The following is a 26,824-nucleotide window of genomic DNA, read 5'->3' as shown; positions in this document are numbered from 1 at the left end:
AGAAGGAGCCCATGGTGGCCGTGCTCCTGTCCGTGCAGCCCTGCACACCCCTCGGGGGCTCCTGGACCATCTGCAGGGTCTCTGACAGACGTGAGACCTGGGCCAGAGGCTGAATCAACCCCAGGAGCCTCCTTCAGGCGGGAAGAATTCCCAGGCAGGCTCCAAGGCCTAGGGGGTGATGGGTGAGGGGCCTGAAGCACTGGATTCCTTATGCAAGTTTTGACCCTCGTCTCTCTCACTGTCACGCTGCAGGGCGTGTGGCGAGAAACCAGCTGAGTCAGGGCCACTGGCCGTATAAGGTGGCCGGTCCCCAGCTTCTGAGGGACGACGGATCTTCCAGGGAGGCCCTCCCCCTTCCTAGTGCTGGGGGGCAAGGTCCCAGCCCCTCAGATGCTGGTCCGTGATCTCCATGTCTATCCAGGGACGCACGCAGCTCAGAGCGAAGGGAGGCAGCGCCTCCCACACGCCTGGGTTTCACCGTCTCCGGGAAAGGCAGTGGGCGTGGCGCTTCTGAGCGGCTCAGCAAAGCCAGCGCTCCTGGCTCTTTGGAATCAAGACGGGTGAGGTCACATGGATGGTGATGAGTGCCTTGCCGTCTGCAGGGTCTGGCTGGAGTGAGACTTCCATTCTGTAACCACGGTGGGTGACCCCCAACCCCTCTGTGGACACGAAGCAGGCGAGAGGCGGGGAGACTAGGATGTGCCCGGGCTTGAGGGCTGCCAAGGGCAGGGCCGGACCACGGCCCCTCTTGGGGTCCTTCCCCATCCCCATCTCGGGGAACCTGCGCTTCATTTAGGAACATGCAGGGGCGGCAGGACCGACGACAGGTGAGCGGGGTGACACCTGCCTTCTGCGGCCGGGCTCGTGCGCCGTGTCCACTGCTCCCCCGCCGCCGGGGCGGCCCCGCGAGTGGGTTCTTGTGACACGTGTCACTCAGAAAGAAAAGGAAACAGCGGAGGGGCGGGAGGCTGAGAGCGAGCGCGTCCCCGGGTGCCGCCTGCAGGGACACAGCACAGCGCCGCCTGCACGAGAGCCTCCGCCACGCTGACCGGGGTTCCCGGGGGGCTTGCTGCCGGCCCCGCACCTGGCCCCCGGGGCCCGCGGCCCTGGGTCTCTCGGCCTCCGTGGTTACGGATTACCTGGCCGGGGTTCGCGCTCCCACGCCCCAGGCTGTGGAGCACCGAGGACTCGGCGTTACGCTTGCAAAGCTCTGACCCATGTTCAGAGGAACCCGGCGCGCTCACCTGGGGGGGCAGGCAGACACTTTGCAGGGCGTGACCCCCGCGGCAGGCCGGGTGTCGGGGCTGCAGAAGGACGCGTTCACGGGGAATCTCAGGTCTCTGTAGCAGCCTCCTCGCGTGGTCATGTGCCCTGTGTGAGACAGTGGGGTGCTCAGCAAAGGCTCACAAACGTGGAACGCGCCCCCCAGGGAAAGGCAGGCAGAGGGCTAATGAAATCTCTATTTTGAAAAACCTGCCGTGTTTCCAGGCCCCTGTGCTAGCCACGGGGCTGACCACTGACAGTCTGCTTTTCTGAGCTGTCTGGGCGATTTTTACCCGTGAGTTTCATCAGTTCTAAGGTGGCTTGTACCTTCCCCCTACATTTTAACATCTTTAAACACGTGTCTTGCTTTCGGTGCCAGCGTAGATTTGATGAAGCCGTCTATTACTTTTCTGTTGTTTCTAGAGTTGGGAACACCCGTCATTTCTCAGAACAAACACAATACTAAGTACACTCACTTGTGTTTCCATTCGAGAGGTAACAGCAGGAAACGGACAAGAATAAAACAGAAAGAAACACAGGCAACAGGGTGATAAGCTCTTCACCACCAGAGACTTCACAGAGCAAAACCCCACTGCGGGCGCAGCAGACTGGGAACTCGTGATGACTTAGGCGTCACACCCCACGAGGTCAGTGGAAATGGAAGCTGCTCTGATCCCCAGCCTCCCTCTGCCTCCCAGTGCTGTTCAGGCTTTCTGAATGTCCCTAAATGTGCTCCATTGTTCAGGGCATCAAATTTACCAAACAAGAGGCACCTAGAATAGTCAGAACCATAGACGCAGAAAGTAGGAAGCTGCTTGCCAGGGCCTGGGGCAGGGAGGATGGGGAGTTAGTGCTCCGTGGGCACAGAGTTTCAGTCTGGGAAGAAGAAGAAGATTTAGAGATGGGGGTGGTGACGGCTGCACACCAATGTGAACGTGCGTAATACCACTGAATGGTGCGCTCAGAAAAAGAACCAAACCGGTGTTGATTTTAAATGAACACAATTCATATTAAGATTAAACATGATTTTATCACTGTTCTCAGAAAACAGATGGAGGTCCACTGTCCGCATGGCCCTCCCAGGTCTCCCTCCTCACCTCAGCCCAAGCCGCACGTCTCAGAAGGACCGGGTCCCACCCCGATCCCCCTGAGGTAGGTGACCAGAGGCCTCCTCGCAAAGGAAGGGACCCGAGACATGGTTCCAGAGCAGCAGACGTGGCTTCAGGTGTAACAGTCTCTAACCTCAGTTCCATAAGAAGCCAAGTCCTTCTTTACTTAAGGAAAATGACACGTCCCTAAAACGTGCATGGAAACAAGTCTGACACTTGGCTTTGCTTTGTCAAAAGGAATGAGGCGAGTGAATGGGGAAAGTTAGCTTCTCTAGAGAATCAGGTTTCTTGAGCAGCAGGAGGAGAGGAGTCCTCCTGGGTCCCAAGCACGGAGCCCATGCGTCTGAGCCCTGGACCATTCCTGCTGGGGTCCAGCCCCATGGGCGCTGATGGGGGACACTGGAGGTGACAGAGGACCCTCGTGGTCTTGTCCAATGATTCAGCTCCCTGCCAACTTGACACGATCACATCTCAACCCAGTTAGACAGTTTTTACTGAGTGCTCTCCCATGTGAATTTGCAACTATACTGTCCCAATTTTAATGATCTCTCATCAGGAAGGGCTTGTTAAAAATGCCTTTAATAAAGGCCATGGGATGCTTCTGCAGAAACATAAGAACATTTACTTAAATGTGTTGAGACTTTTGATGTGAGTATTTCTACAAAAGAACAAGATTTAAGTCATGTAGAGCGAATGCCCCTGAACAGCCACAAGAAGAAAGTCAAAAGGAACGTCAGTCCCACGAGGCAGAAGAATCACAAATGAAAACAAACATTTCAAAGCTCTGCTAAGATCACAGCCCCAGCACCTGTTTTAATACACAGACTTAGGGAAATTGAAGTCAGGGGGCTCGGTGACTTGCGTGGGATGCGGGCAGCAGACAAAGCCATGGAGCCCTGGTGGCCACAGCTCTCCTGGGGAGGTGCGGAGGGCGGGAGCCACACCAGGCACTGTGGCCACCGATGCTTCCCGCTGAGCTTCACCGCGAAAGGAAGCATGTCCTGGAAATCAGTCTGTCCCAGAGTCCTCCGCGCTGTACCGAGACAGCCGTGTGCCCTGTCACCACGTCACACACAGAACGGGTACGAGCGTGTAGTGACGGGCACTGGAGGAGGTGCCCCGTGTCTCACGCTCCAAGCCTTGCACTGGTTCACCCTGGCCTGTTTCCCCAGAAGTGCTTTCCTGGGCCTCACGCTGACCGTACAGGGTGGATGTCTGACCCGCCAAAGCCTCCTGCCCTGTGTCGCCAGGCTGCCTCCTGGAACCACAGACCCAGCTGTCTAATGAGTAGCCAGTACACAGACATCCATTTCAGAGCAGGCTTCCCCCAGGCCCCCTGCCCAGGGGTCTGTGGTCTTGCTTTTCTCTTTAAACTCCACATGTCCTAGCCTTGTCCTCCAGCCCCACTGTGTCCCTCTCCTGCTGGCCTCTGCCCTGGTCCTCTGACTCCCTGGGCCCATCCACAGGCTGCCTCTCTACCTGGAGCACAGTCCTCACGGCCACTCCCAACACACCTGGCAGAGGACTTCGCATCCCTTTAAGTCAGACTCACACACGCCTCCGAATTCCTGTGCTCAGCGGCCCTCGGACTCGAGTGCTCATCTGAACCCTCTCGTAAGTTAAAACACAGGATTCTGGCCCGTCTGGAGCCTCTGACTCAGTGGGTTGGGGGGTGGGGGGCCTGAGGACTTACATTTCTAGCTGAGGCACCAGGGACCGCACTCTGATAACCCCTGCTCTCGGCAGGACTGGAAGCCATGAATTTTACACCTCAGGTTCCAAGGATGTGATACAGTCAAAAACAAAATTTTGGTCTTTGTCCCTGGTTCTTGGCACACAGATCCTAGAACCTTTGGAGTGCCTTTTGTCTGCTAATGAGCTGACTGGTGAAGGGGTCCCTAGATAGTTCGTGGGCAGAGCTGGTCCCCAGAAAGATGAAGGAGTGTGAGACGGTTTTCATCCCATCCCTGACCTCTGGGGCGAGGAGATGGGCTGGAGATTTAGTTCAACTACCAATGGCCAGTGACTTAATCAGCCCTGCCTGTGTGATGAGGTCGCCATGGAAACCCCTAAACAACGGGGTTCAGAGAGCCTCCAGGCTGGGGAAGCATCCACACGCCGGGAGGATGGCACACCCCCACTTCATGGGGTCTGGAACCCTACCCCTCCCGGGTCCCTCTTCATCTGGCTGCTCCCTTGTGTCTTTTACAGTAAACCAGGGGTGGTGACTGACAAAAGTGCCCCCCTTAGTCTGTTAGCCCCTGAGGCAAGCGATCGAACCTGAAGGGGTCAGAGCCTGGAACCCGCAGATTCGCAGCCACACCAGATGGAAGGCTTGAAAATGGTGCCAGAAGTGGGGGCAGTGTTGTGGACCCGCGCCCTCAGCCTGGGGGGTCGGACCGTAATTCTAGGTAGACACTGCCGGGGTTGAGTTGAACTGTAAGGTGCTCTGTGGCTGGAAAATCGCAGAATGGTTGTTGGCGTGGGAAAACCCACGTCTGCTGTCAGAAGAGCTGTGAGTAAAGACTGGTCATGCCAGGCTAGCCCAGGTTTGTCCCAGAAAAATGATAAGGGCAACACTTTTCCCTCTGCAAAGCATCCCACTTTGGGCAAGATGTTATCTGGTGAACCCAATGACAAAATTCAGTTGACAAGTATGTGTCACGTCTCAAATCACATTCCTGGAGGCAGAGAGTGCGGCTTGCGTAGATTAACTGGTTCCCACACTTAGTGAGTAGTTTTTCAGCCATTGGCCAATTTCATTATATTCAGTAACAAGTAAGCTCCAGCAAGTTGATGCAGTCAACCCTCCTCCTCTGAGGGTTTTCAATCAGCTGATTCGACCAACCACAGGTAGAAAATATTAGGAAAAAAATTGCAGAAATTTCCAAAAAATGAACTTGAATTTGTCTCATGCCAGCAACTATTTATGTAGCATTTACATTGTATTTACAACTACGTACATAGAATTTACACTGTATTAGGTATTATAAGTAATCTAGAAATGATTAAAAGTATATGGGGGGATGTGTGTAGGTTATATGCAAATACCACACCATTTTTTATAAGGGACTGGAGCATCTGTGAATTCTGGCATCTGTGTGGGGGGTCCTGGAACGAATACAGAGGGGTGACTGGGGTGAGTTAACCAATGCTTAGCCAAAAATTCATCCAAGTAGGAGTCTATTCCCTTCTTTATATAGTGCTTAGGGTGGACTGGGGATAGTTCAGATGACTCACCATATATCAATGCAGAGATGAAATCTGAATCAGTGTTTTCTGAACCTATTTTTCCACTTGCTAAAAGGGAATAAGAGACTATTAAGTTAGAGAAAAAGAAACATGTGTCATTTTATAGCTATTCTGTACAGAATCTTGTGAACTCCCTTAAATTAAGCCAGATAATCTGATAACCCAATTTACATGAGGACGTACTGAGCGAGGGCACGCTTTTCCCAAACTGTTAGTGGTCAGTTCTCATAAATAGAGAAGGAATTAATCTTTCCTTTCCATTTACATGACAATTTAGAAGTCCATTTTTTAAAATTCTTTAACCAAAGTCTTCTGGCTTTTCAGGAGGTGTGACTCTATAAATAACGACTTCAGTTTGGTTTCCAGTTTTGAAACTGAAGACACATGAAATTCAGTCCTTACGCTCGAGAAGGAATCAGGCCTTAACAATCACTAATGGTTCTGAGCAAGGTATAGGCTTTTAATCAAGCAAACAGGACACTGTTTTGCTTTGAAATAGAAACAGAATTTTACCTCATTAACGTACTTATTTTTCTTTCTTACTGGAGACCTTTGTTTGGCCTCAGTGTCAGCGACATAGCCAAATTGTTGCCTTTACTTGGATAAGAGGGGAATCTACTGCTAGTCAGTCATGGAGTAACATAGTTAACAATGTGCTAGAAAGAATATAGTCAGAAGGAAGACACTGAATTTGTCCAACGCATGTCCAAGTTCTGACTCCACCAGTTACTTTTTTTAGCTGGGGCCATTGGAGACCTTTCATTTTCCCTAGTGGGAATTACTGGCATCTTAGGTCACAATAGGACTTGCTGTGCAGCGTGGTTGCCCGTATTGGAAGACTTTTAGCATCCTTGGATCCTGCCCACCAGATGCCTATCACTACCTACCCCCACTCACCATGGCAACCAAAACGCCCACACCCATTTCCAAGTGTCCCCTCCGAGGGACAGTGCAGTCTTTGGGTGAGAACATAACAGATCACGAGCAGATAAGGAAGAAATTATATGGTTAGGAAAAGACAGGGAAAATGTAAAGAGTTGCCTGGAAATTTTTAGCAGTTACTGGAAAGAGAATAAAAAAGGACAGTGGTCATCAGGTTCACAGTAAAATTCATTCTAGGAAATGACTAATGAAGGAAATGCTATAAAACAGAATTTGTGATGTGTAGCTAAAAGTAAGATTCAGAAGGCATTTCATGGTCTTAAATACTTATATTGATAACGATAGATATGAATGGAAATAAATGAACTTAATACCTAACTAGGATGTTAGAGAAAAGGACAGCTCAAGGAAGCAGAGAGAAGGAATTATACAGATTGGAACAGAAGTCAGTATATTAGAAAATGAACAGACATCAGTATATTTGAATGTAGATGAAAGTGTGGAGCAGAAGTCCACATGTTAGCAAAGAGAACATGGTAAGTCCAAGAGCTGATCTTTTTGGGGAGAGGGGTGGTCCTCAAACATAACAACCTGCACCCCAGTGCACTGCCCTCTTCCTCGCTCTCCCTGGATGACGGGGCTGGTGTTGGGGCTGCAGTCTCTGCATCTCCTGTCTCGAGGCTGTCGGGTAGATCCCAGTGAGAGTCATGAGCACAGGATGTGGGAGCAGAGGGAGGACGAACCACAGCATCACGTCTCCGGCCGCGGTGCTATGCCCTTGGCTTTGGCAGATGTGGGGTCTGCTGTCATCTCCAGACATTGTCCTGGGGATCACCTGCTCCAGTGCTAGCTTAGCTCAAACCCTCACCAGCGATTCCTGGAATGTCCTACACCTTCCACCTGTTTAACAGCTGGAGCAACTCGGAGAGCTACGTGCGTCTCTCTCTGACCTTTCCTCCCCCAACCTTTCCAAGCATTTTGTGAGCAAATGATCCTTCATATTAAATACCTTCCTGCTTGAGGTCCCTAGGACGGTTTCTGTGTTCCTGGCTGAGCAGTCATTGACATACTAACTTAGTGAAGAAAATAAACAATCAGCATGAATATGCAAGATAAGAAATGAGAGTAAGAAAATATGTGCAGGTAGAAAAAAATAAAAATGATTCCATCAAGGCACTTTGTTCAAATATATAAAAATTCTATTTAAAATCCCACAGAAAAAGATGGCTTGCTTAATTAGCAAAACTACCCCTAAAAAAGATAAATAACCTAAGTGGCCTAATTACCATACATAATATAAAAAAATTATCAAAGATCAAACTCCTGAAAAAGCAACAGCTTTAGATGCTTCAAGTAAATTCTACCAAGTGTAGATAAAATAGATACCTGTTTAAATAGAGCATACAAAAAAGAAAGGTTTACACCATTTAAAACAATTTCGTATATTTTAGCATGTAAAGAAAAACTATAGCTCAATAGTACTTGGGAATATTAATGTAAAAAATACCAAATAAATTAAGAGAGGCAGAATCAAGTAGCAATGGGGAAAGCAAAACCCCTGACGTCACTGATAGTAATCCCTAGTAGAAACATAAGAATGGTTCAGTACTTGGAAAATTGGCTAATATATTTCACCCTTTTAATAGATTAAAGAACAAACATAAAGTTTACCACAAATGTAACACAGTTCAGCATGTGACAAATTCTGCCTCGATTTTGGCAAAAATGTTTATAAAATAGACAACTGCTGAGTATCTACTCTCATCTATATATTTGTATATTTGCATGAGTTTATGTGTGTGCATATCTGCATCTGTCTATCTAGACAGGCAGATAAATATTTACATGTTTATTTAAACCTAGAAGCCACAGTTATGGTAAACACTAGAAACATTCCCAAAAGGTCAGGGATAAGAAAAAAAAAATATTATCACTTTAGTTAAGGTCATTTTGGAAATACTGGCCCACACAATTAGACAAGATAAAAAAATAAGGAATATGAACATGACAGCAGGAGAGAGACTGCTATCTATACGTGTATATATATATATATGTGTATACATATGTGTGTATATATATATATGTGTGTGTGTGTATGACCATATACCGAGATGTCTAGATCTATCCGTATCTATATATTCTAGAAGACTCAAGCGAACAGACATGAAATGAGTCTCTTGACTATTGGAGGTGGAGAGAAAGAGCTAGAGAAGGATGATGACAGACTCTTGTTAAGTAGAAAAATGGACACAGGCTGAGTCCAGAAAGACCAGAGAGATCTTTAAAACAAAGAGGAAACAATGCCTGTTGCTGAGATGGTAGAATTTGCTCTGGGGGTTGCAATCCAAGTGAATGTGTCCAGCAGCTGTCACTGGTGGGAGACTAAGAAGAGCGTGGAGATTTCTATCAAAAGACCATCCTGAGTAGTGATGATGGGGAAAGGCCTGAGGGCAAACCAGCACTCTAGGGGAGGCCACAGAGACACAGGTGGTGGCTTTGCGGTACACTGAAGGACCCTGAGAGACACAACCAGGGAGAAGAATGTGCTCATAATGGAAGGAGGCAAATGGGCCAGACAGATGGTGGAAATTAAGGGCAGAGAAAGTCTGAAGTGATGAGGGGGTGACTGTGAAGAGGCCTGCGGGGAGGCCAGGAAGAGGGGACTGAGAAAGGGCTGCGACGTGGTTTGTGACAGGGTGGTGGTCATGGCTGGACGCGCTCTCAGAAATGAACTGTGAGGCAGGTGGGATAAGCAGCAGGTGGCTCCCGGCTGGGAACAGAGCAGGACGTGAAGATTACTCTCATGGAAAGTTTGGCAATGAAAGGTGAGAGAGAAAAAGTGAAGAGTGAGGGAATGAAAGAAGAGTCACTCTAAGACTGAGGAGGCCTGAGCGTATCTGGGGTGAAGGGGGGCAGAGTGACCCTGAGCGAGAGAAAGGGTACGTTTGGTGGTGAGAAGTGTGTTTGGTGGGTAGTGGGTAGAGAGTATCAGTGGAGAATCAGGTGTGGGAAGGCAGGGTGTCTCCTTGGGGAAGAAGAACCCGAGAGAATGAGTAGCAGGGACTTTTGCTGCGGGCTGGTGGGAACGGGCTGATATTCACATTTGATGTAACCCGCTGGCATGGAGGATGGAGGCTGTCTACCTGTATGTGCAGAAGTAGCTGGTGCGGAGAGACACTCGGAACCGATTACAGCAGGACGCCATACTTGGTCTGGCTTCCAGCCGGCTTCGGAGGGCAGTTAAAGCGTTGCCTTTAATCTATAATCTACAAGGATCAGGGGGGCGTGGGTCCAGTTAGCAGGAACCTCTCCCCTCCTTTTACAAAACCACGATTAAAATCACATGGGTCCCCAGACTCTCATCCTGGGTGTTTGCCAGGAAAGTTCTTGTCTTCAATTCTCCCACTCATCCACTAAGGTCATCTTACCTCACCTTCCAAAGAGCACAAAGCAGGGACCTTTGACCATCACAGTCCCTGGTGGGAAATCGGACTGACATTTAAAAATTAAGTGCAGTACTCAGCGAAGTTACTGCTATTCTTTTAGAACCAGCTCTTCCCAGGGACGTGGTCCTCCCTTGTGATCCTTGAATACCAGGGACTCAGAGATGCCTGTAGGGGCGGGGTTCTGGGGGCTCTGGGCAGGGGGCTAGCCCTAGCCAGTGGGTTTGCATACAATGTGTTTGGAAAGAAGTCTCCCGGGAGAAACACAATTGAAAGGGGCTCCCTGAACCAGCAGTTCTCAAAGGTTTCAAGACCACCGCTGGAGCTCTTAGTAAAGCAGTCTGCTGGCCCACCCTTCCTTGTCCCTAAGGTTTCTGATTAAGCGGGTCAGGGGTGGGAATTCCTATCAAATCTTAAAGTGATGATAATGCTGGCCTGGGATCCTACAATGCCAACAACAATACATCTCAGTTATTTTCCACATAACTTTGCATCAAGTGTCCTTAAACGGGTGGGACCCTAGGTTTGTGAAAGTGAAATCAGGATCTTTATACTCCGTGTCTCAGAGCTCATGCTGCTGATCAAACTGTGCCCACAAACACACAAAAGGGGAGGGGTGTCCAAGCTATTTATAAGTAGCATTTTCCCAAGAGAAACCATCTTAGTCTTTTAGGAACTACCCCTTCCAAATACTCTCCAAAAAAGTAGAGCCAAAATGTGTCATTTCTAGGGAAATTTTGGAGGCAAAAGGAAGGATTCACTATTTACAGTTCATATGAAGTATGAAAATAAACAGAAACCTCATTTAAAATGGAGTCAGGAGGCCAGAATGGGGAGGGCTCATCCCTACCACGCGACGTCAACTGCATTACCAACTGGAGGAGAGGCACCTCGCATCTCCAACAGGAAGAAAGTCATTCCTTCACTAGAAGCAGAAGAAAGGAAGTTCTCCTTGCCTGGCAACAGCCCAGCCAATGAGAAACTGCCGCAACTCAGCCAATGAAAAGTCACTATACTTCAAACACCCAGTTTCCTCCAATAAAGTTTTTTTTTAGAACAGCCCCCTCAGCTCCCTCTTCTCCTCTGTAGAAGCGTTCCTCTTCTCTGTTCTCTGGACTTGCCTGTAGTTGGACATCAACTGCATGTCCAGAACTGCAGTTCTTTGCTGGTCCCTGATAAACCCATTTTGCTGCTAAAGTAACTGGCTATTAATTGTTTTAGGTCAATGAAAGAATCAATAGTGCTTGAATATATTTGCTCAAGAATGTGAACTCCCACATTAAAAATGAGCTATTGACTTAATACACAAGGAGGAACTCTTTGCAAATGATGGCTACAGAGGATGTGATTAACACGAGGAAAGATTACTGAAGGAACTTCTAAAGGAGGGCACATACCTGTAAACCTGAACATGGGGAGGAGAGATGGAACAGGATTTATTAAAACGTTGGCAGTGACTTTGGGGCAGAGGACAATTTATCTTCTCTATTTTCCATGTTTAAGACATTTGTAATAAAACAGAATTCCAACATCTACAGATTGAGGCCTTCATGAAAATGCACACCCCCTCTTGCTGACATCCTGGGCAGTCTTCTCTCAAGGACACAAGGCCATGAGGGATGCAGCAGGAGGGGCCTGACCTCCCAGGTGACTCTCACCTGACCTCCTGTTGGCCTGCAGCCTGTCTGCCCACGTGATCTGGCCTCTCCTTCCCCTTCCTGCTCTTTGCCCCTAGAAGACTCAGCGTCAAAAGCCTGAGAGACCAGGGCAGGAGGAGCTGACATTCTGGTTTCTTTTTTGATCCGTCTGGTAATTGTTGACTGACACGGAAAATCACACCAGAAAGTGTATCAGAGGCCTCGTCAAACACACACCACACACGCACCCCAGGGTGCTGGGCCTGCTCAGGGTCCCTCCTCAGCAGAGGGCAGGCGGAAGGCTGGCTGCAGGTGCATCCCAGGTGTCAAAAACACGCCCGGCTGCTTGGGGAAAGGTTCCGATTATGCTTTGAGGAACTATATTTCACAGTTAGTCCAGGGCTGTAGAGAATCTCATGAGATCAGAAGGTCTGCTTCACTTGAGAACTGAAAATCTGAGCCCACGGGCCTGGCCAAGATCACCTGCATGTCTTTCCATCTCCCTGATTTTGTCCCTTTATTTCTGGATGGCTCCTCTCAGATCAGTTCTCCCGTATGCGCTCCCTCTGGGTCCACTCTCCAGCTCCCACTTTTCTGCCGTCTACTCATTACATCGGGCTGATCTCTATTCCAGCTGTCCAGCAACCTCACCTGGAGGAAAACTGGTGAACTAAACATGAACCAAAAGAAACAGCCCTCGTGCTCGTGGGTAGTGTCTGTGCCTGCGTGTCACAGGGTTTTCCTTGGGTCCTTAATCAGAGACTTTGCTCACATGATGCATGTGATCTGCACACCCAGGATCTTGGGATGGGCATTCACCTGGACCTAAAGTTCTCAGTTCTGGGATCTGGACGGCTTACAGGCTGGCATGTTGTCAAAGACAGACACTAGGACGGCAGGCTGGATGGAGACAGGGAGAACAAAATCCCTCAGACCGATGTCAGAGCGCCCGTGGAACCACAGTCTGGGGCGTCCCGTAGGGACAAAGGTCTCTGCCAGGTCAGGAGGTCGAGGCTGCCACTGTGGACAGGCCCACGGGCTGCCGGAAACACCACGTGCCAGGACTGGACTCCACGTGCTGACCTGCGTCCGCCCGGGAGAGGCGCGCCCCACCAGGAGCCCGGGCAATCAGAAGGCATCTTGCAAGACCACTTCCCTCCATCATCTTTCAGTGCTGCAGTAGCGAAGCGAGCTCATCCCCCACCCAGACGGAAGCCCCAAGGCAGCACTTCCTGCAGCTTCGCCCGCTCGTCCGGAGCCGCCAGCCTGCGTGCTCCGTGGGCACGGACACACCAGACACGCTGCACACGCCTCTCCGAGTGTGTGCGTGTGCACCACACGTGCCTGCGCACACGTGTGTACCACAGCGCCCGTGACACTGAAGACGGCGGCGCAGTCCAGAATCGGGAGGGCCGTGTCCCTCAGCCCTGCCTGGGCCCATGTGACGAGCACCATGGTGAAACCCCCTCCTGCTGTACGAGCTGAGGGGCTTAAATAGTCCAAGTTCTTAAGCAAAGCTGTGACGCTAACGGAAAGCAGAGATGCTGACGTCTGTTTGGCCAGACTAAGTGTTCGGGGTTTACAGGCATTCTCGCCTCTGATCCTTCAAGGAGCCCTATCCTGTCAATTACATTATTATCCTTATTTTATAGATGGGCTCACGGAGGCGTAAAAGGCTTAAGTAGCTCAGAAGGTCAAGAGTCTCAAAGAGGCTGGGCCGGCACGCGGCCCCTGGCAGTCTGGCCGAAACCCCACACCACGTGTTCCAGCCTTTACATGACGGCTTACCGCCTGGCCTGATCCTTCTGCCCAACGTGATGCGCACGTGTGGAAATGTTAACCCCTTGTTTGATTTTCACTTGAGCTAGAAAAGGATTCACAGCATTCTCTGTTCCAGAGCTCTTCCTGTCCTGGAGGACCATTTCTTAAACTGTATCTTGCGGGGAGCTGGGTATAAGACTGGCAGTAAGGGAACTTGAATTCGAAGCCCTGCTCCCTTCTTCATGGCCAGGAGCAGGCGGCCAGGGGCCTGAGGCCGCCCCGGGAAGCCGCCCCAGGGGTTCACAGCAGGCCGACCCACCTCCCCATTTCCAGACACGGCCTTCACGTATTTATGAATCAAGAAGTGGTTGAGATTCTGCATTCGTCCATGGTGCCGCGGATGCGCTGGGCACTGGGCTAAACCCTGAGGTCACAGCAGCTAGTAACGAACGCAAACCTCACCAAAACCACCACCAAAGATGTCACAGAATCTAAACCTCGGGGAGAATGTAGCAAGTAACAGAAACAGACGTGAACCCACATCAGACGTCAGGTGCAACAGGACCAGGGAGACACACTCCTGGGCAGGGAAGCAGACAGCGCTGCTGCTCTCGGGCGCGGGGACCGCGGCCTGCCCCCCAGGGCCTCCCGGAGCGGACAGCTGGTGGGCAGAGCACGGTGAAGGCGGACCAGACGTGCAGGGGACAGCGCACCTGGGCTACAGAGAGCCCTTCCTCAGACCCAAGGAATGTTCAAAACACTGAGAAACCTCACAGAAATGAAACTGGTGCAGAACAGAATCAAAACTAAAGCGAGGGAGAGAAAGGCTGAGGTAGCGCTCAGCCCAGTAGCTTCGGGGATGATGAGGGGTGAGGACGCGTGTCACAGATTCTTCCGTCTGTAGGACACCTCTTTACTGCCAGGCGAGTGCCCAGAGCCCGGGCCTTCTGCATTGGCTCACTCAGGTGCCTCCATAAAAAACACCCTTCCAGTCACAACGTGGCCATTCACCACTGTTTCTGCATTTGCAAAAGGAGACATGCACCCCATGTCTCTGCATTTTGTTTCCATGGAGATGAAGTCAGATGGGGAATGAAGGGGTGAAGCCAAGGCGGGCTGTGGGGCCTCCGGCCTGCAGGCTGCGGGTGTGCTGGGCGCACGGACACACACAGACGGACAGATGAAACACTATGCGCCCGGTGCCTGCCGGGTGGGCCAGCGACGCCCAGACCCCAGACTACCAAAACTGAACCGGCCAGGCTCTACTGCACACTGCCTTGACCCCAGGGCTCCTTAGCGACCTCAGGCATCAAAGAGGAGTGTGCACACCTCCTCCCAGGTGTGCACCATCCCCGGTGCAGGCCCTCAGGCATCAACGCGGGCCCTGACTTGCCTGCCGATCTGAGGCTGCTGGGGCCCGCTCCAGGCTCTGGATCTCAGATCGAGTCATAGCATTTTCCAAAAGACAAGATCTCCCCTGGGACTGAGCCTGGGGACACTAGGCACTGTGCTTTATCCCACACTCAGATGGTCAGGGACCTAGCAGTTCAGCAGTGCACCAAGGGCGGATGAATTTTGGAGGTCAAATCTGTTTGTAGGCAGCAGGGATGCTCGAGGTTTTAATTAAAAAGTAATGTTAACTACTATATGTAAAACAGATAAAAAACAAATTTCTTCTGCAAGCACAGGGAACTATATTCAATGTCTTGTAGTAACCGATAATGAGAAAGAACATGAAAATGAATATAAGTATGTATACGTATGGCTGGGGCACTGAGCGGCACCCCAGAAACTGACACACTGTAACTGACTACACTTCAATAAAATAAACTAATGTTCCACATAAACAGTAGTAGATACAAGGTGAATGTAAATGTTTCTCCCTTTGTTTCCAAACATCTGGATATCGTGAGAAAATAAAAATACTGACAGCCATAGGCCCAAAGGTATCCAGGTTCTATTTTTACACTAGGTTTTCGGTAATTATGTTTTCATAAGAGTTTCCTGTGGAGGGGGTCTCCTCGGCCACCTAGCTGAGTGTTCACGGGGACTCAGGTATCGCTTCTCTGACTGAGGGCGCATCTGTAAAGCCATTTCTCGACGGTGCTTACCCCCTCTCAACTCTTTGTCAGAAAGAAAAATCACATGGTCCACGGGAATGTCCACAGCCGCCAAACTCCCGAAATGGTCCGTATTAATAGATAAGAGAGAAGAAGTGTATAAAATTCAAAGAAGAAAGGAAGAAAGTCAGAGAGAAGAATCCTTTAACTGGGGAGAGCCCAGAGCTGGACCCCGGCCACGGAAGGTGTGAGTTTAGTGAGTGATGTCCTCAGATTCGTTTTACGGAAGCCAGCTCTGGCCAGCTCTTTGGGAATCACTGAAAAAAATCTTCATATTTTGCCAGTAGCTGGAAGAGTGGTATTCAGTTTTAAAGACTGGGATTATATCAAAGAATCTCTATGTTTTCAGTAATTCTAAAGATGGCATGAATCCCAACTGTTGCCAAAAGCCTTCTTCTTTTGTAAAGGAAATGAAACCAATCATTTAAGTAAGACTACACAGAAACCTGGAAAATATCCCACAAACAAAGCATGTGTTTTCACGAGACGCATACATCATCTCTGCCACAAGTGCTAAATGTATCACGGACATGTAACGCCTGCATGTGGAAGGATCCTGGAAGCGGAGGAGGGAAGGTAACTCCAGGAAAGCAGAGTGGGTGTGAATTCCTGGGAACAGCTCAGGGTCTAAGTGATTCCTGGGCGTGCTTCAGTGACAGCTCTGCCTGGCATGGTCATGCCGTGCACATGGCACCCTAAAGCACACCAGAGCTTGGAGGGTGGTGATGATGGTCATTTACGGATGTCTGTGACATCCTTGTGTGTCTGTTCTGCTTAGCAAGAAACTGGCCCAACTATCCGATTTCCCTGACAGCACTGACCTGTCCGAAAGGACAGCGGCACATGCCGCTCACCTTGCTGTAGGTATTAGCATCTTTAAGGTTCCAGGTTTGGTTACCAGAAAAGCAGGCAGCAGGACTTGAAACCCACATGTGCACACGCGTCCACCGCGGGAAGGGAGGGGAGGGGAGCCTGCCGGGACCACGTGGCCACCGTGGGCGTGTGAGAGGGGCTGGACCTGGGACAGGACTTGAACTCAATGCCCCTGATGAGGGGAGGTCTGCAGGAAGCGGGGAGACTGGGACTAGGGAAGGGTTCCTGCTTCTTGGGAAGAGTGGATGAGATGGCTTCTCCACCTCACCCTGGACCGTGGGGGGCACTTGAAGAAATGGACAAGAGTGGACAGCACACAGTCCAGGTCCCCCAGGGAAGCATCCCCTCTACAGGGGATGAACTTGTTTTCCCTCTCCTCTGCTTTCTTGAGAGGCAGGGGGACTAAAGAAGGGGGTGTATTTTGTAATTTATCAGGGTCTTCATAAAAGGCATAGAAGTGTTTTTATGAACTTGGCTCAAAGGCGACCCGAGGCAGGGAGGAAAAAGCCAGAATCATTTCAGTTGCTCTCTGGGACCTAGAAGGACAAGCTCAAGCCTTTAGGTAAAGTTTTGCAAAATAAAATGTGCTCTTACTCTAAGATTCAGAACACATAAGGATGCTCGGAAGGTGGGGATGGGGGTGGATCTAATATGAAGCAGTTCCTGTGAAAAAGGTAAGCTGACTTTTAGCCAATTAGATGAGTGGTATGAAGTGTGGATATTCGAGCGCTGTCTCAGACCCCCCCCTCTGACTACGACAGATACTCAAATGCAGCTAACCCGTCACTCTCTGCACCATGTTCCTGGGGTCCCCTCTGAATTCTCATGGACCTCTGCACACCACAGTTTACAATCTCGCGTGTTACGGATGTGTATGTTATAACTCCATCCTCCAGACCGCATGGTTTTGAGGACAGGGCCAGCCTGTATGTTTTTTCTCTATAGACTCAGAATTCAGCACCGTGCCTGGAATTGCTGGGCGGAAGCACTAAGGCCTTGGTTGGGATGCACGGAGGCACCACGTTCCAACTGGCCGTGATGCCAATTAGCCACTCAGCAACAGAGACCCTGGTGTTCCATCATCCAATTCGGAGACGGAGGGAACTAAGCAAAGGTCTCTACATTTTCCCCACGTGGTTTTGAACAGTCTGAGGTTCAGACTGGCACCAATACACATTTGCTGACTGAACAGTGACTGGATGAATGACTGAGTGCGTTCATGTCAACAAAACAATGGCAAGGTTGCTAATTCATATTTCTCCCATTTTCTAAACCTAACCGCTAAACTAACTGAAGCTGAAGCCCTAGAAATACCTGTCGGTGGTGAAGAGAATGAGCCTGGAAAGCGTAAGGGAGCTCGATTCACAGGCCAGCGTCACGATTTGCCTGAGGAGCTCACTGTGAATCAGAACATTTTCATTTGGAAGAAGATGAACGTCCCCAGACACTGGATGCTGCGTATTGGAGAGATTAAACAAAGCTATAAGCCAAGTCTTAGTAAGTCTTTTCACTTGGAAGTAAGTCAGAGGTTTGGAATTAGTTACTCTTTGAAATACACAGAACCAGATAGATCACAGAGGCTGATTTTTTTAAAGTGCAGCATCTGTAACTTTGAGAAATGGCTGATGCCATTCCACAGCCACTGCCACATCTAAAAGTCTCTGCCTTAGAGTCGGACACGATCAGCTGAGGTGTTTCCTACCCCCCACCCCAGTACTCTGGGCTGAGTGTCCCACCTCGTGGGTCCTCACCCTGTCCCCAGTGCCCCAGTCAGGGCACAGCCAAGCAGGACTCCCAAAATAAACCCCTGTGGTTGGATCATAAAAGTGGGTGGAAAGGGAAAAAGAGCAGATGCAGCTGTCAGAAAAGAGGACGAGAGGCACCGTGTGCCCTGGGTCCGTCCATAAGTCTCACCTTCTGCAGAGAGATGGGCCCACAAGAACAGACAAGGACACGGGGGCCCTTCCTTGGCTGATGCCCGGAGCTGTTTCTGCAAGAGCTGGGGGAATTCCTAGGTGTCTCCTGCGCGTTCATTAATCCCCTGACTGGTTCCTTTAAAGACCTCCTTGTGGACATTAAAGTCACAAGAAGAGAGTTAAGTAAAAGATGTTCTGGAAGCTCAGAATCCAGGTTATTGGGAGGTCTCTGCAAGTACAAATCTTTGAAATACAAAGCATGCAGATAAAATGAGGGAGACCTGAACCTGACCGGGGCCTCCGGCCTGTGCAGGGTCTTCCTACTTGCAAGCCATGCTGAGGGCTCCCCAGGGCCGTGGATGTGACGAGACACAGCGGGTGCTCAAGTAACTCCAGTAACGTGGTGCTTATTTCCCTCTTGCTCGTGCAGAAAATAAGAAAATCCCGGAGGGCGCGCGAGAGGAGAGAGAGAGAGAAGGGAGAGTGAGGCTGTGCTTCCATCCTTTTAGGAGACAAGGAGGGTCCACCTCAGTGCAAGCCCACAGGGTTTCCAAAGGGCCCTTTCCCAGTGCTCACACGGGGCCTGTGAGCGGACGCTCTGATTAGGTGCTGAGTCCTGGGAGCTGGAAGGCACCTCGGTTTCCACTGGAGGATCATTCAGAAGAGCCACATCCTACACACGGTGATAACGGCGTCCCACGTGCCTTCCAGGTGTTGGACTGAGAAACCCCGATTCCCCAGGAATGTTCCATCCACACTGAAAACCAGCAGCCCCCCCCCCCGTGGACCCTGCCGAGCCACCCTTCAGGCAAACGATCAGGGAATGGGCTGTGGGTTGATTTCCTCTAGAAACAATGTGAGAATCATTCTTTAGGGGCAGTTAGGTGATTTGCAAGCATGCTGATCATTCATGCGGTGTTTTCAGGATCCTGAGACAAGTGACTCGGTCACGGCGCAGGAAACCGAGTCTCCCTCTATATAACTCACTCTTAAGGGAAAGCACGAGGGAAACGGTCCTGACGGAATACGCTCCCTGACCAGCCATCCTTACAGGGCTGCCACGGGACTCAGCACACACATTTCAGCAAACGGAAAGCTACCAGCGATAGTTCTCAAGTCATGTCCTTACATAAATACAAGGCTTTACAATTCGACTATTATTCTAATCAAATGCTTTTAGATACTCTAAACGGACAGATAAAATCAAGCATAGCCAGTGTGAACCACAGAGTCGTGGGGCGTGGCTCTAAGAGCAGCAGGGGAAAGGACGGGAAGTGAGCAGGAATGGAGACTGGTTTTCCCACGTCGCACCCACAGATGCCCGCGGATGTGGTTCTGCTCTCCTTTTTCTCCTACATGGGCTCATGGCCGGGGCAGGTCGCCCACGTGTTTCTCTAGGTCATTAGAGCCATTTGCTTGCACTCTGCTGGACAGAAGGGAATTCTACCCTTTCCTTAGAAAGCATTTAATGTCAGAATTTATATATGATTTAAATATTTCATTCTTAGTTCACAATGGGAAGAGTTAACACACGTCAGGTTTGTAGTGTTAACTTTTCAGACTCTTTTTTTTTGTTACTCTTTCTGTTTTCCTTTATTTTCTCCATCTCATTTGGAGCAACTATAAATGCATGAGTTCACTTATTTTTTCCTTATTCATTCTTTAGAGTCTTTGTGCGATTCACATTCATGTGCCATTATCTTTTACTTAAATATCTAGTACTGTCTAAATTAATTTCTTAATTACAAAAACCCAGAATGCACAAAGCTGAATCCATTTGTCCATGTGGAAACTTGTCTGGTTTTTATGTCAGATGGAACTTAGTAATTTGTTTCTAAATGTGCAAATATTTCCTCCCCACCCTTCTCCAGATACTACACACTGGCTCTGGCTGGAAGTCCCCCCAGTGAGCCGGCTTTATCAGTTTAGACATGGGCTTAAAATTGCTGTGGTATCACCACGATAAAGCCATCTGCTATCAGGTGAAATTCTTCTTTGTGATGTATTGTTTCTTGTCATTTTCATTGCAACTTTCCTAAAATTCTTACACTTTCTGAGTGAATTTAGGTATATAACTTTACAGCAGATTCCTTTCCAATACTTTTGAACAATGCCATTTGATAAAAACCTCACCCTGGACCACTGTAGTTTCCAAGCAAGTGTCTGCTTCTCACCAACATGAGCTATATAATCATTTGTGTGACTGTCATCTGAATAATCTCAGATAGCAAAGTTACCCTTTAAAAGATCTTCTGTTAGATGAAAAGCAGAAGCCAGTTCACTGAGCCGCCTCCTCGAGGCCACACGCTGACGTAGCTAGATGGGAGAGAGTGGCTCAGGCTTTCGGTGATGCTCTGCACCACTGCTCTCCACTGGGCTCCCCCCGGGGCGTGAGGAGGACCAGTGCGGACCGCCCCGTGCCCACCACCAGGACGGCGGCGGGAAGCGACCTACCCCCTCCGCAGGAGACGGAGCACTCGGAGCGGACAGTGGCCCACGTGTAGCTGGGCTGGACGCCGAGCTTCCTCTCACCCGCCCGCCGTGGCACCGAGTACTCCCAGGCGATGCCCGGGTTCCTTCCCTGAAGCAGAAGCTGCAAACCAAGAAAGGGAAAAGGAAACGAGTTAAAGTGGGACCGATAAACAGGAGCTAATTTGTTTTAAATGACTTGAAGCATCAGCGATATCAACAAAAAGGTGAAGATGAAGATAAAATACAAGTCCTCCAAAGTTCGCATTCACCTTCTAAGCAGGAACAGACTCCCCGCTACCAGCTCCTCTGCCTCATGCCTAGGGCCTCCCCCGTAGCCTCTACAGCCTGACAAGGGTATCGGTTTCTTCCCTCCGTGCTTCCTTCCTGCCAATCCTCTCCGTCTGAGAAAATCAGAAAGTGATACCTAAAACCTCCTTCACGCTTCCTAGCCAGGTCGCAACAGCCCGGAACAGCAAGTGGATGCCATCCAGGCAGGATCAAAGCTGAGTCTGAGGACTTCCTCCTGCGACCGGATACAGAGGTCGTTTGCCTCCTGACGTGCACTGTGTGGCTCCAGGAGAAAAGATGATTTCTCAGGCTGGGCACACCTGGGACCACACTAGCACGTGGAATTGTACTGGACTCCGCCCCTCCTGTCTGGAAACCCGATCGCATGGACCAGTGACCTTTTCCCTCCTGCAGGTATCAGATCCCCTGCTCCCAGTGGGAAGCTTTTTGGAAACCTCACCATTAGCCTGTTGATAGGAACCCCATCTCTGAGCCTCGGAGCCTCCCTGGTCCTGGATGTGACGTTCCGGTAGATAAAGTCCCTGGGCCTTCCCTGAGTCCAGCACCACAGCTCTCTCTCCCCCAGATGACACGGCTCACGTCTAGCTGGGGAAGATGCAGCGGGACAGGCAGGAGCCCCGGACACGTGGCCGCACGGCACGGCCACTAAGCGGCTGCCACCTGACACTCTGAATCCCCGTTAACTCTTCTTCCTCCAGGAAAGTCCCAATAAGCTGCTATCACTTTCGACCCTGACCCATCTCTCTCTCTCCATGAGCATCAAGCTGAACGCCCCCATGGTGGGAGAGAAATGACCCGGCAAGGATTCAGGGTGAACAGGGTTATAAAGGGGCGGGGGCAGCTCAAGGCCGACGGGAGGTGGAGGCGGGAGGTGTGATGAGATAGCTCCCAGGAAGACACAGGGACCGCAGGACGGGGCTGCAGGAAGGGGAGCAGGTGGAGGGCGTCTGGGCGGCTCGCACCTGCACACTTAGGTGAGGGCGGAGGGGGCAGCTTTTGAACCAAGTCTTTTCTTTAAATGTGCACAGAAATATGCAAAAGTGGAGAATTTGCACGTCCGTCGCCTGTTGCCACCATCTGCCCAGTCCCATGGGGACAAATTACTTTGTTAGAAGACGCCCATCTGGATCTTGTGAGCCTCTGAGCTCTGGCAAGAACACAGAAGGGCTGCCTAGGAGGGGAGTGTGTGACCCCCTGCCTGGCACCGGGCCCGTGTGATGCATTCTCATCTCCCATTTCCACAGGACTTAGCGGAATGCTGATCCCACCCAAGCAGGCGCAGCCAGGGAGCCAACAGTGACTGCTTCTCACAGCCACAGAGCTTACAGGAGAGAAGCAGACTTTTGCCCAAATCCACAGATAAAGATGCAAAAATGGGAACTGCGTGATGTGCATAAACATGAATTCCATCACTCATCTGATGTTTTCAGAGATGATTAAAACAAGTCCATTGGCCCATTCACTCTATGGAGTGATTAGTCTTGCTTCTGAGATGCTGTCTAGTTGCAAACAATTTTCTGTGTATGTAAAATTATGCTAATAGCCTTGAACCCACAAAACTCCCTAAGACCCGAAATCCAAGCCCTGAAAGCAAGAGGCTGGCGTCTACCTCCACGACCAGCGTCTCGTTGGTTGGCCCCGCGGAAGTCAAGCTCTCAGGCTCCTTGTAGGAGCGTTTGTAGTCGAAGGTAGTTCCTGAAAACTTGTAGCGGCCGGGCCAGTCCACTGTCCAGTGTCCATTCAGGTAGTACTTTTTGAGTGTATTCCGCACAGAAATGTAGGAGGTAGATGCATTCATTTCATAGACGCGGATGCTCCGGGCTCCAGAAGGAATGGTGACCATCGGATAATACTCTGGAGTAAAGAAAAAGGAGGGGGGCATGTGGTACTTCGTTCAATAATGCCGATCCCTGGGTACCTCCAGTTCTCCATCACTAAACCTCAAGATGCAGAATTTGGAACCTGGAGAAGATCTCTTTCGGCAATCAGTTACACGGGCCCCATAAATCACTTCTTTCCCCTTTTTTAAGTTAAAAGTCCTTTAAAAATAATTTTTCCTGATTGTAAAGTGTCAACATGCTCATGGTAGAAAAATCAGAATAAAAAAAAAACCCCTAAAAACACGAAACATTGTAAATCAATTATACTTCAATTTAAAAAAAAAGCAAAAATAAAAAATAAACAAAGCTATCCATAATATCACCATATTGTGGGGCACTTTTATCCAGACTCTTTTTCTATGCATTTTTGTTACCACCCAGCTTGGTGTTTTTGTTTTGTTTTGTTTTGTTTTGAAAACAAAAACCAAGACTGAGCTCCAGATTAAATTCTGACTTTATCCTTAAAATCTCTCCCGGTCAGAAGTCCGTCCACAGTGCCCCTTGTCCGCGAGCATGCCAAACACTGTGGCATGATTTCACCTCATCACCACTTTAAAAAAAAAATTAATTCGTTTTTCAATTGGAACAGAGCTGTTGTTATTTCCACTGTTTCTAAGAACCATTTTAATTCCAATAACCTGGCAACCACTGCCCATCACGACAGGAGGTCTGGGAGGCGAGGCAGGGCAGGAGTCTGCGTGGGGCTCTCAGGACTCCGCCTGCCCGTGCTTTCACTCCGTGTCCCGCTGTCCCGTCAAGCGGTTCGTTCCAACCCACCGGGCCCCGCAGGCCGCCGGGCGGACTCACGGTTGGAGCGGGGCTGCTTGGCGTACAGGCCCTTGTGCGTCGTGCAGTCCGAGTTATTTCCCCGGCACACACCACAGGCGTCTTCCACGGCGTCGGATCCCAGGACGTTGTCACAGCCCACTCTCTGCGGGACCCGCCAGGCCACGTGCCAGTCATGAAAGAAAAGACAAGAGGAGGGAAGTCACACACCTGTTCCCCGGACCCTTGGAAGTTTCACTGACACGGGAGAGTGAACGAATATTCACGGACACCCGGTGTGCACTGGGAGGCTGCCTCCCCACACCTGGATCCGGAGGACGAGAGCCGGGGCCGGCAGAACCTGTCCTCTTCCCACGGCTACACAACCGTCCTACCTCGAGCCCCGAATTAAATCTATCAGGCTGCCGTGTTGGAAGCGCAGGTACGTTTCAGGCTGGCTTAAGGCACTGAGCACAAGTGACAAGCACTGTGGTGTCACGAGGGCCCGCGGGAGCACACCTCGGGCTTTTGACTCGCCTTGTGCAGAGGCGAAGAAGGAGCACAGGCCCCGGACGATTATTCTCGGCAGTAACTACGTCATGGGCACGTTTGGTTCCTGTCTTCCAGTTTTAGCAGCTCTTTGTAAATTCCATGATGCTTGCTAGTTGCACATTTCCTAACAAAGAATATCGTCTAGATATGCAAAAATCCCATTCGGACGGGAAGTAACTCTGGTCCACCCTCCCTTGTTTGAAATCCGAGGGCAGATACACTTTAGAATGCAGAGCTTTTTTGATTTTAGGAAGGTACTTAACATCTTATGCATATAACGTGAGAGTCCCAGCGGAGCCTGGGGCAGCAATGAGGTTTTTAAAATGCACACACTTCCACACTGAGCGCGATAAACGTCACTCACAGTCCCACATCAGCTCAAAGTAGTTTTGCGACCAAATAAATTTAGGTTATATTTTGCCTCCAAATAAACTTTCTGCTTCACAGCTTTTTGGGTTTCAGAATTACAAATAAGGGGCTTCGACACTGTATTATTAAGAATTTCTAAAAAGAATGTCATATTTAACAAATCAATGAATAGACACCAAGGGTAGAGCTTTGAGTATTTTAAAACTGAAAGAGATCTTAACAGAATCATTTAATCTAATCTTCATGCACTCAAACGATTGCAGAGGGTCTTAGTGGGTGACTCAACTTGACCGTGGTCAGGGTCATACACCTTAGAGAAATTTAGGCCTGGGACCAAGGTCTTTGGACTCCACTGAAGACGGATATTGAGGAACTTCTTCATTGGAAAGCCTGTGATTTACCTGCAGTGCATCTGACCACTGCATGTGACACCCTCCCTTTGTCTGCAGTAAAATCCATCCCTTCTGCACGTGGCGACCCACTCAGAGCTCTGTGTTCACTGAGCCGCCAACCCTCCCCAGCCTGTGTCCTAAGTCCCTCCCCAACAGAGGGAGGCCGCCCAGCTTCCTGAGACCCCCGCATAGTGGCCTCTGGCTGTCAGCTGTCCCTGTTTGATTTACTTGTTCCACCACTGGGCTACTGCAATCTGACCCCACTACTGCAATCTGACCCTGCTACTTCGCTGGTCTGGTCCCCAGGGACACGAGGATAAAAAAAGCCCAACCCCTTGTCCTGGCTGCAAACGGCCCTTTGAGAGGGTCTCCCCCTCCACTGGGCTCCCTCGGCATCCCCCAGCTCCTGCCTGCCTCCCAGTGACGATGGAGTCGGGTCCTACCAGCCCGTGATTTCCTGCAGCACCGTGTCCCCTCCCTGCTCCGCCCATACCCCTCTTCCAGCTCACCCTCTTGATTGAGCTCCCTTCCCTGAGGGGCCCTGCAAATCTCTCAGGTCCACATCTGAGAGAGAACCAGCTCCTCCTTTCTGCCTGTGCTCTGTTCACACCTCCGCTGCCACAAACCCCTGTGCATCTCCAGCTCACTTTCACCCCTGCTGGACAGTGACTTGGAGGGAAAGGGTACGTTTTAAATGTCTGGTCTCTCTTGCCCCTTACAGGGTGCCTGGCCCAAAGTAGACTGTCGGGAGATGTTTGTTGAACGAATGAATGATCGTTATTACCTCACATATCCCATCTATACAAATATTACGGCTATCCTCCGAGCATGGAGTCCCATCTTTGACTTTATTTGACAAAGAAAAGAAGAAATCAAATCCTTCTGCGATACAGTAGAGTTTGCATAAGTCCTGATCTTAAAAAGAAATACACACACAAACACAAATGAGAAAGATACTTAAGCGCTGATCATTTTTGCTCTAAATTTTAGATAGACTATTTTTTTCTTTTTTGCCCATAAAATAACTCCCACAAAATAACACATTGCAGACATTTTTTCGAATTGCCTCAGTAGGCTTGGAGTTTCCCCTTTAATTTTCTGTTTTGTCTTTTTTTTTTTTTTTAAAGCTTCACTGTTAAATTTCACTCTGCTCTGTCCTTGATTGGTCCTTGTCCTGCATACAGTGGTTGCACACAGCAGGCATCCAGTAAGCACCTGTCGACTTGAACTGCAATGTACTGTCCTGACAGATCACTAGTACCATTAACTGCTTTCTCGTAGAAATGCAGAAAGTCGCTATCATTTTGTAGCAATATACAAAATTGTTACAAATAAGCTGTAATAAAACCATTAAAATAATCACGAAATTCCTAAACACATTTCCTAAACTGCACACTATTTTTAAACTGATAAAGGGAGTAACTTTTGGATGAAATCTCCAGAGAGCACTGTTTTTTTATACATACAATGGATTGTCAAAAAGTACTGATACGCAGAGAATTCAGGCCTCGTTACATAGTTGAGGCTGGAGATCAAGTTCCCTTCCTCTGGGGAATCCATTTCAAGGATGTGTCATTTACATGACTATTCTGAACTTTTGTAGAAACTTTGTTTTCCCCTTTGTTCTCTTCTTGGTAAAGAAGGGAACAGTTGATAATAAAAATTTACCTGCCTAAGGAGTCTTCACTGGCCCAAGACTCATGTACAGATATTTTCTTGATTGCAGGATAAGAGACCCAACTGAAAAATGCTCAGAACCAAATTTAACACGTGCTTCTGTGATCAGTGCATTTCTTTACTGAAGACAAGCAAAGTCAAGGCTATCACAC

The 26,824-nt window shown here is 49.6% G+C and overlaps 1 protein-coding gene across 1 annotated transcript in view; it reads right to left on the bottom strand.

Moving 5' to 3' along the window:
- The window catches only part of ADAMTS16 (ADAM metallopeptidase with thrombospondin type 1 motif 16), a 153,944-nt gene that overhangs the window by 41,489 nt on the left and 85,631 nt on the right, over nucleotides 1-26,824 (bottom strand). The window contains exons 14-18 of the mRNA XM_032469697.1: nucleotides 25,780-25,910; nucleotides 23,725-23,848; nucleotides 22,647-22,891; nucleotides 20,711-20,849; nucleotides 1,245-1,371 (exon numbers count right to left, since the gene is read on the bottom strand). Coding sequence (XP_032325588.1) covers nucleotides 1,245-1,371; nucleotides 20,711-20,849; nucleotides 22,647-22,891; nucleotides 23,725-23,848; nucleotides 25,780-25,910 — 766 coding nt within the window. The remainder of the gene's footprint in view (nucleotides 1-1,244; nucleotides 1,372-20,710; nucleotides 20,850-22,646; nucleotides 22,892-23,724; nucleotides 23,849-25,779; nucleotides 25,911-26,824) is intronic.

This window comes from Camelus ferus, chromosome 3 (assembly GCF_009834535.1).
Source record: "Camelus ferus isolate YT-003-E chromosome 3, BCGSAC_Cfer_1.0, whole genome shotgun sequence".
NCBI lineage: Eukaryota > Metazoa > Chordata > Mammalia > Artiodactyla > Camelidae > Camelus > Camelus ferus.
The sequence above is the reverse complement of the archived record's forward strand: the minus strand, read 5'-3'. Positions and strand labels throughout refer to the sequence as shown.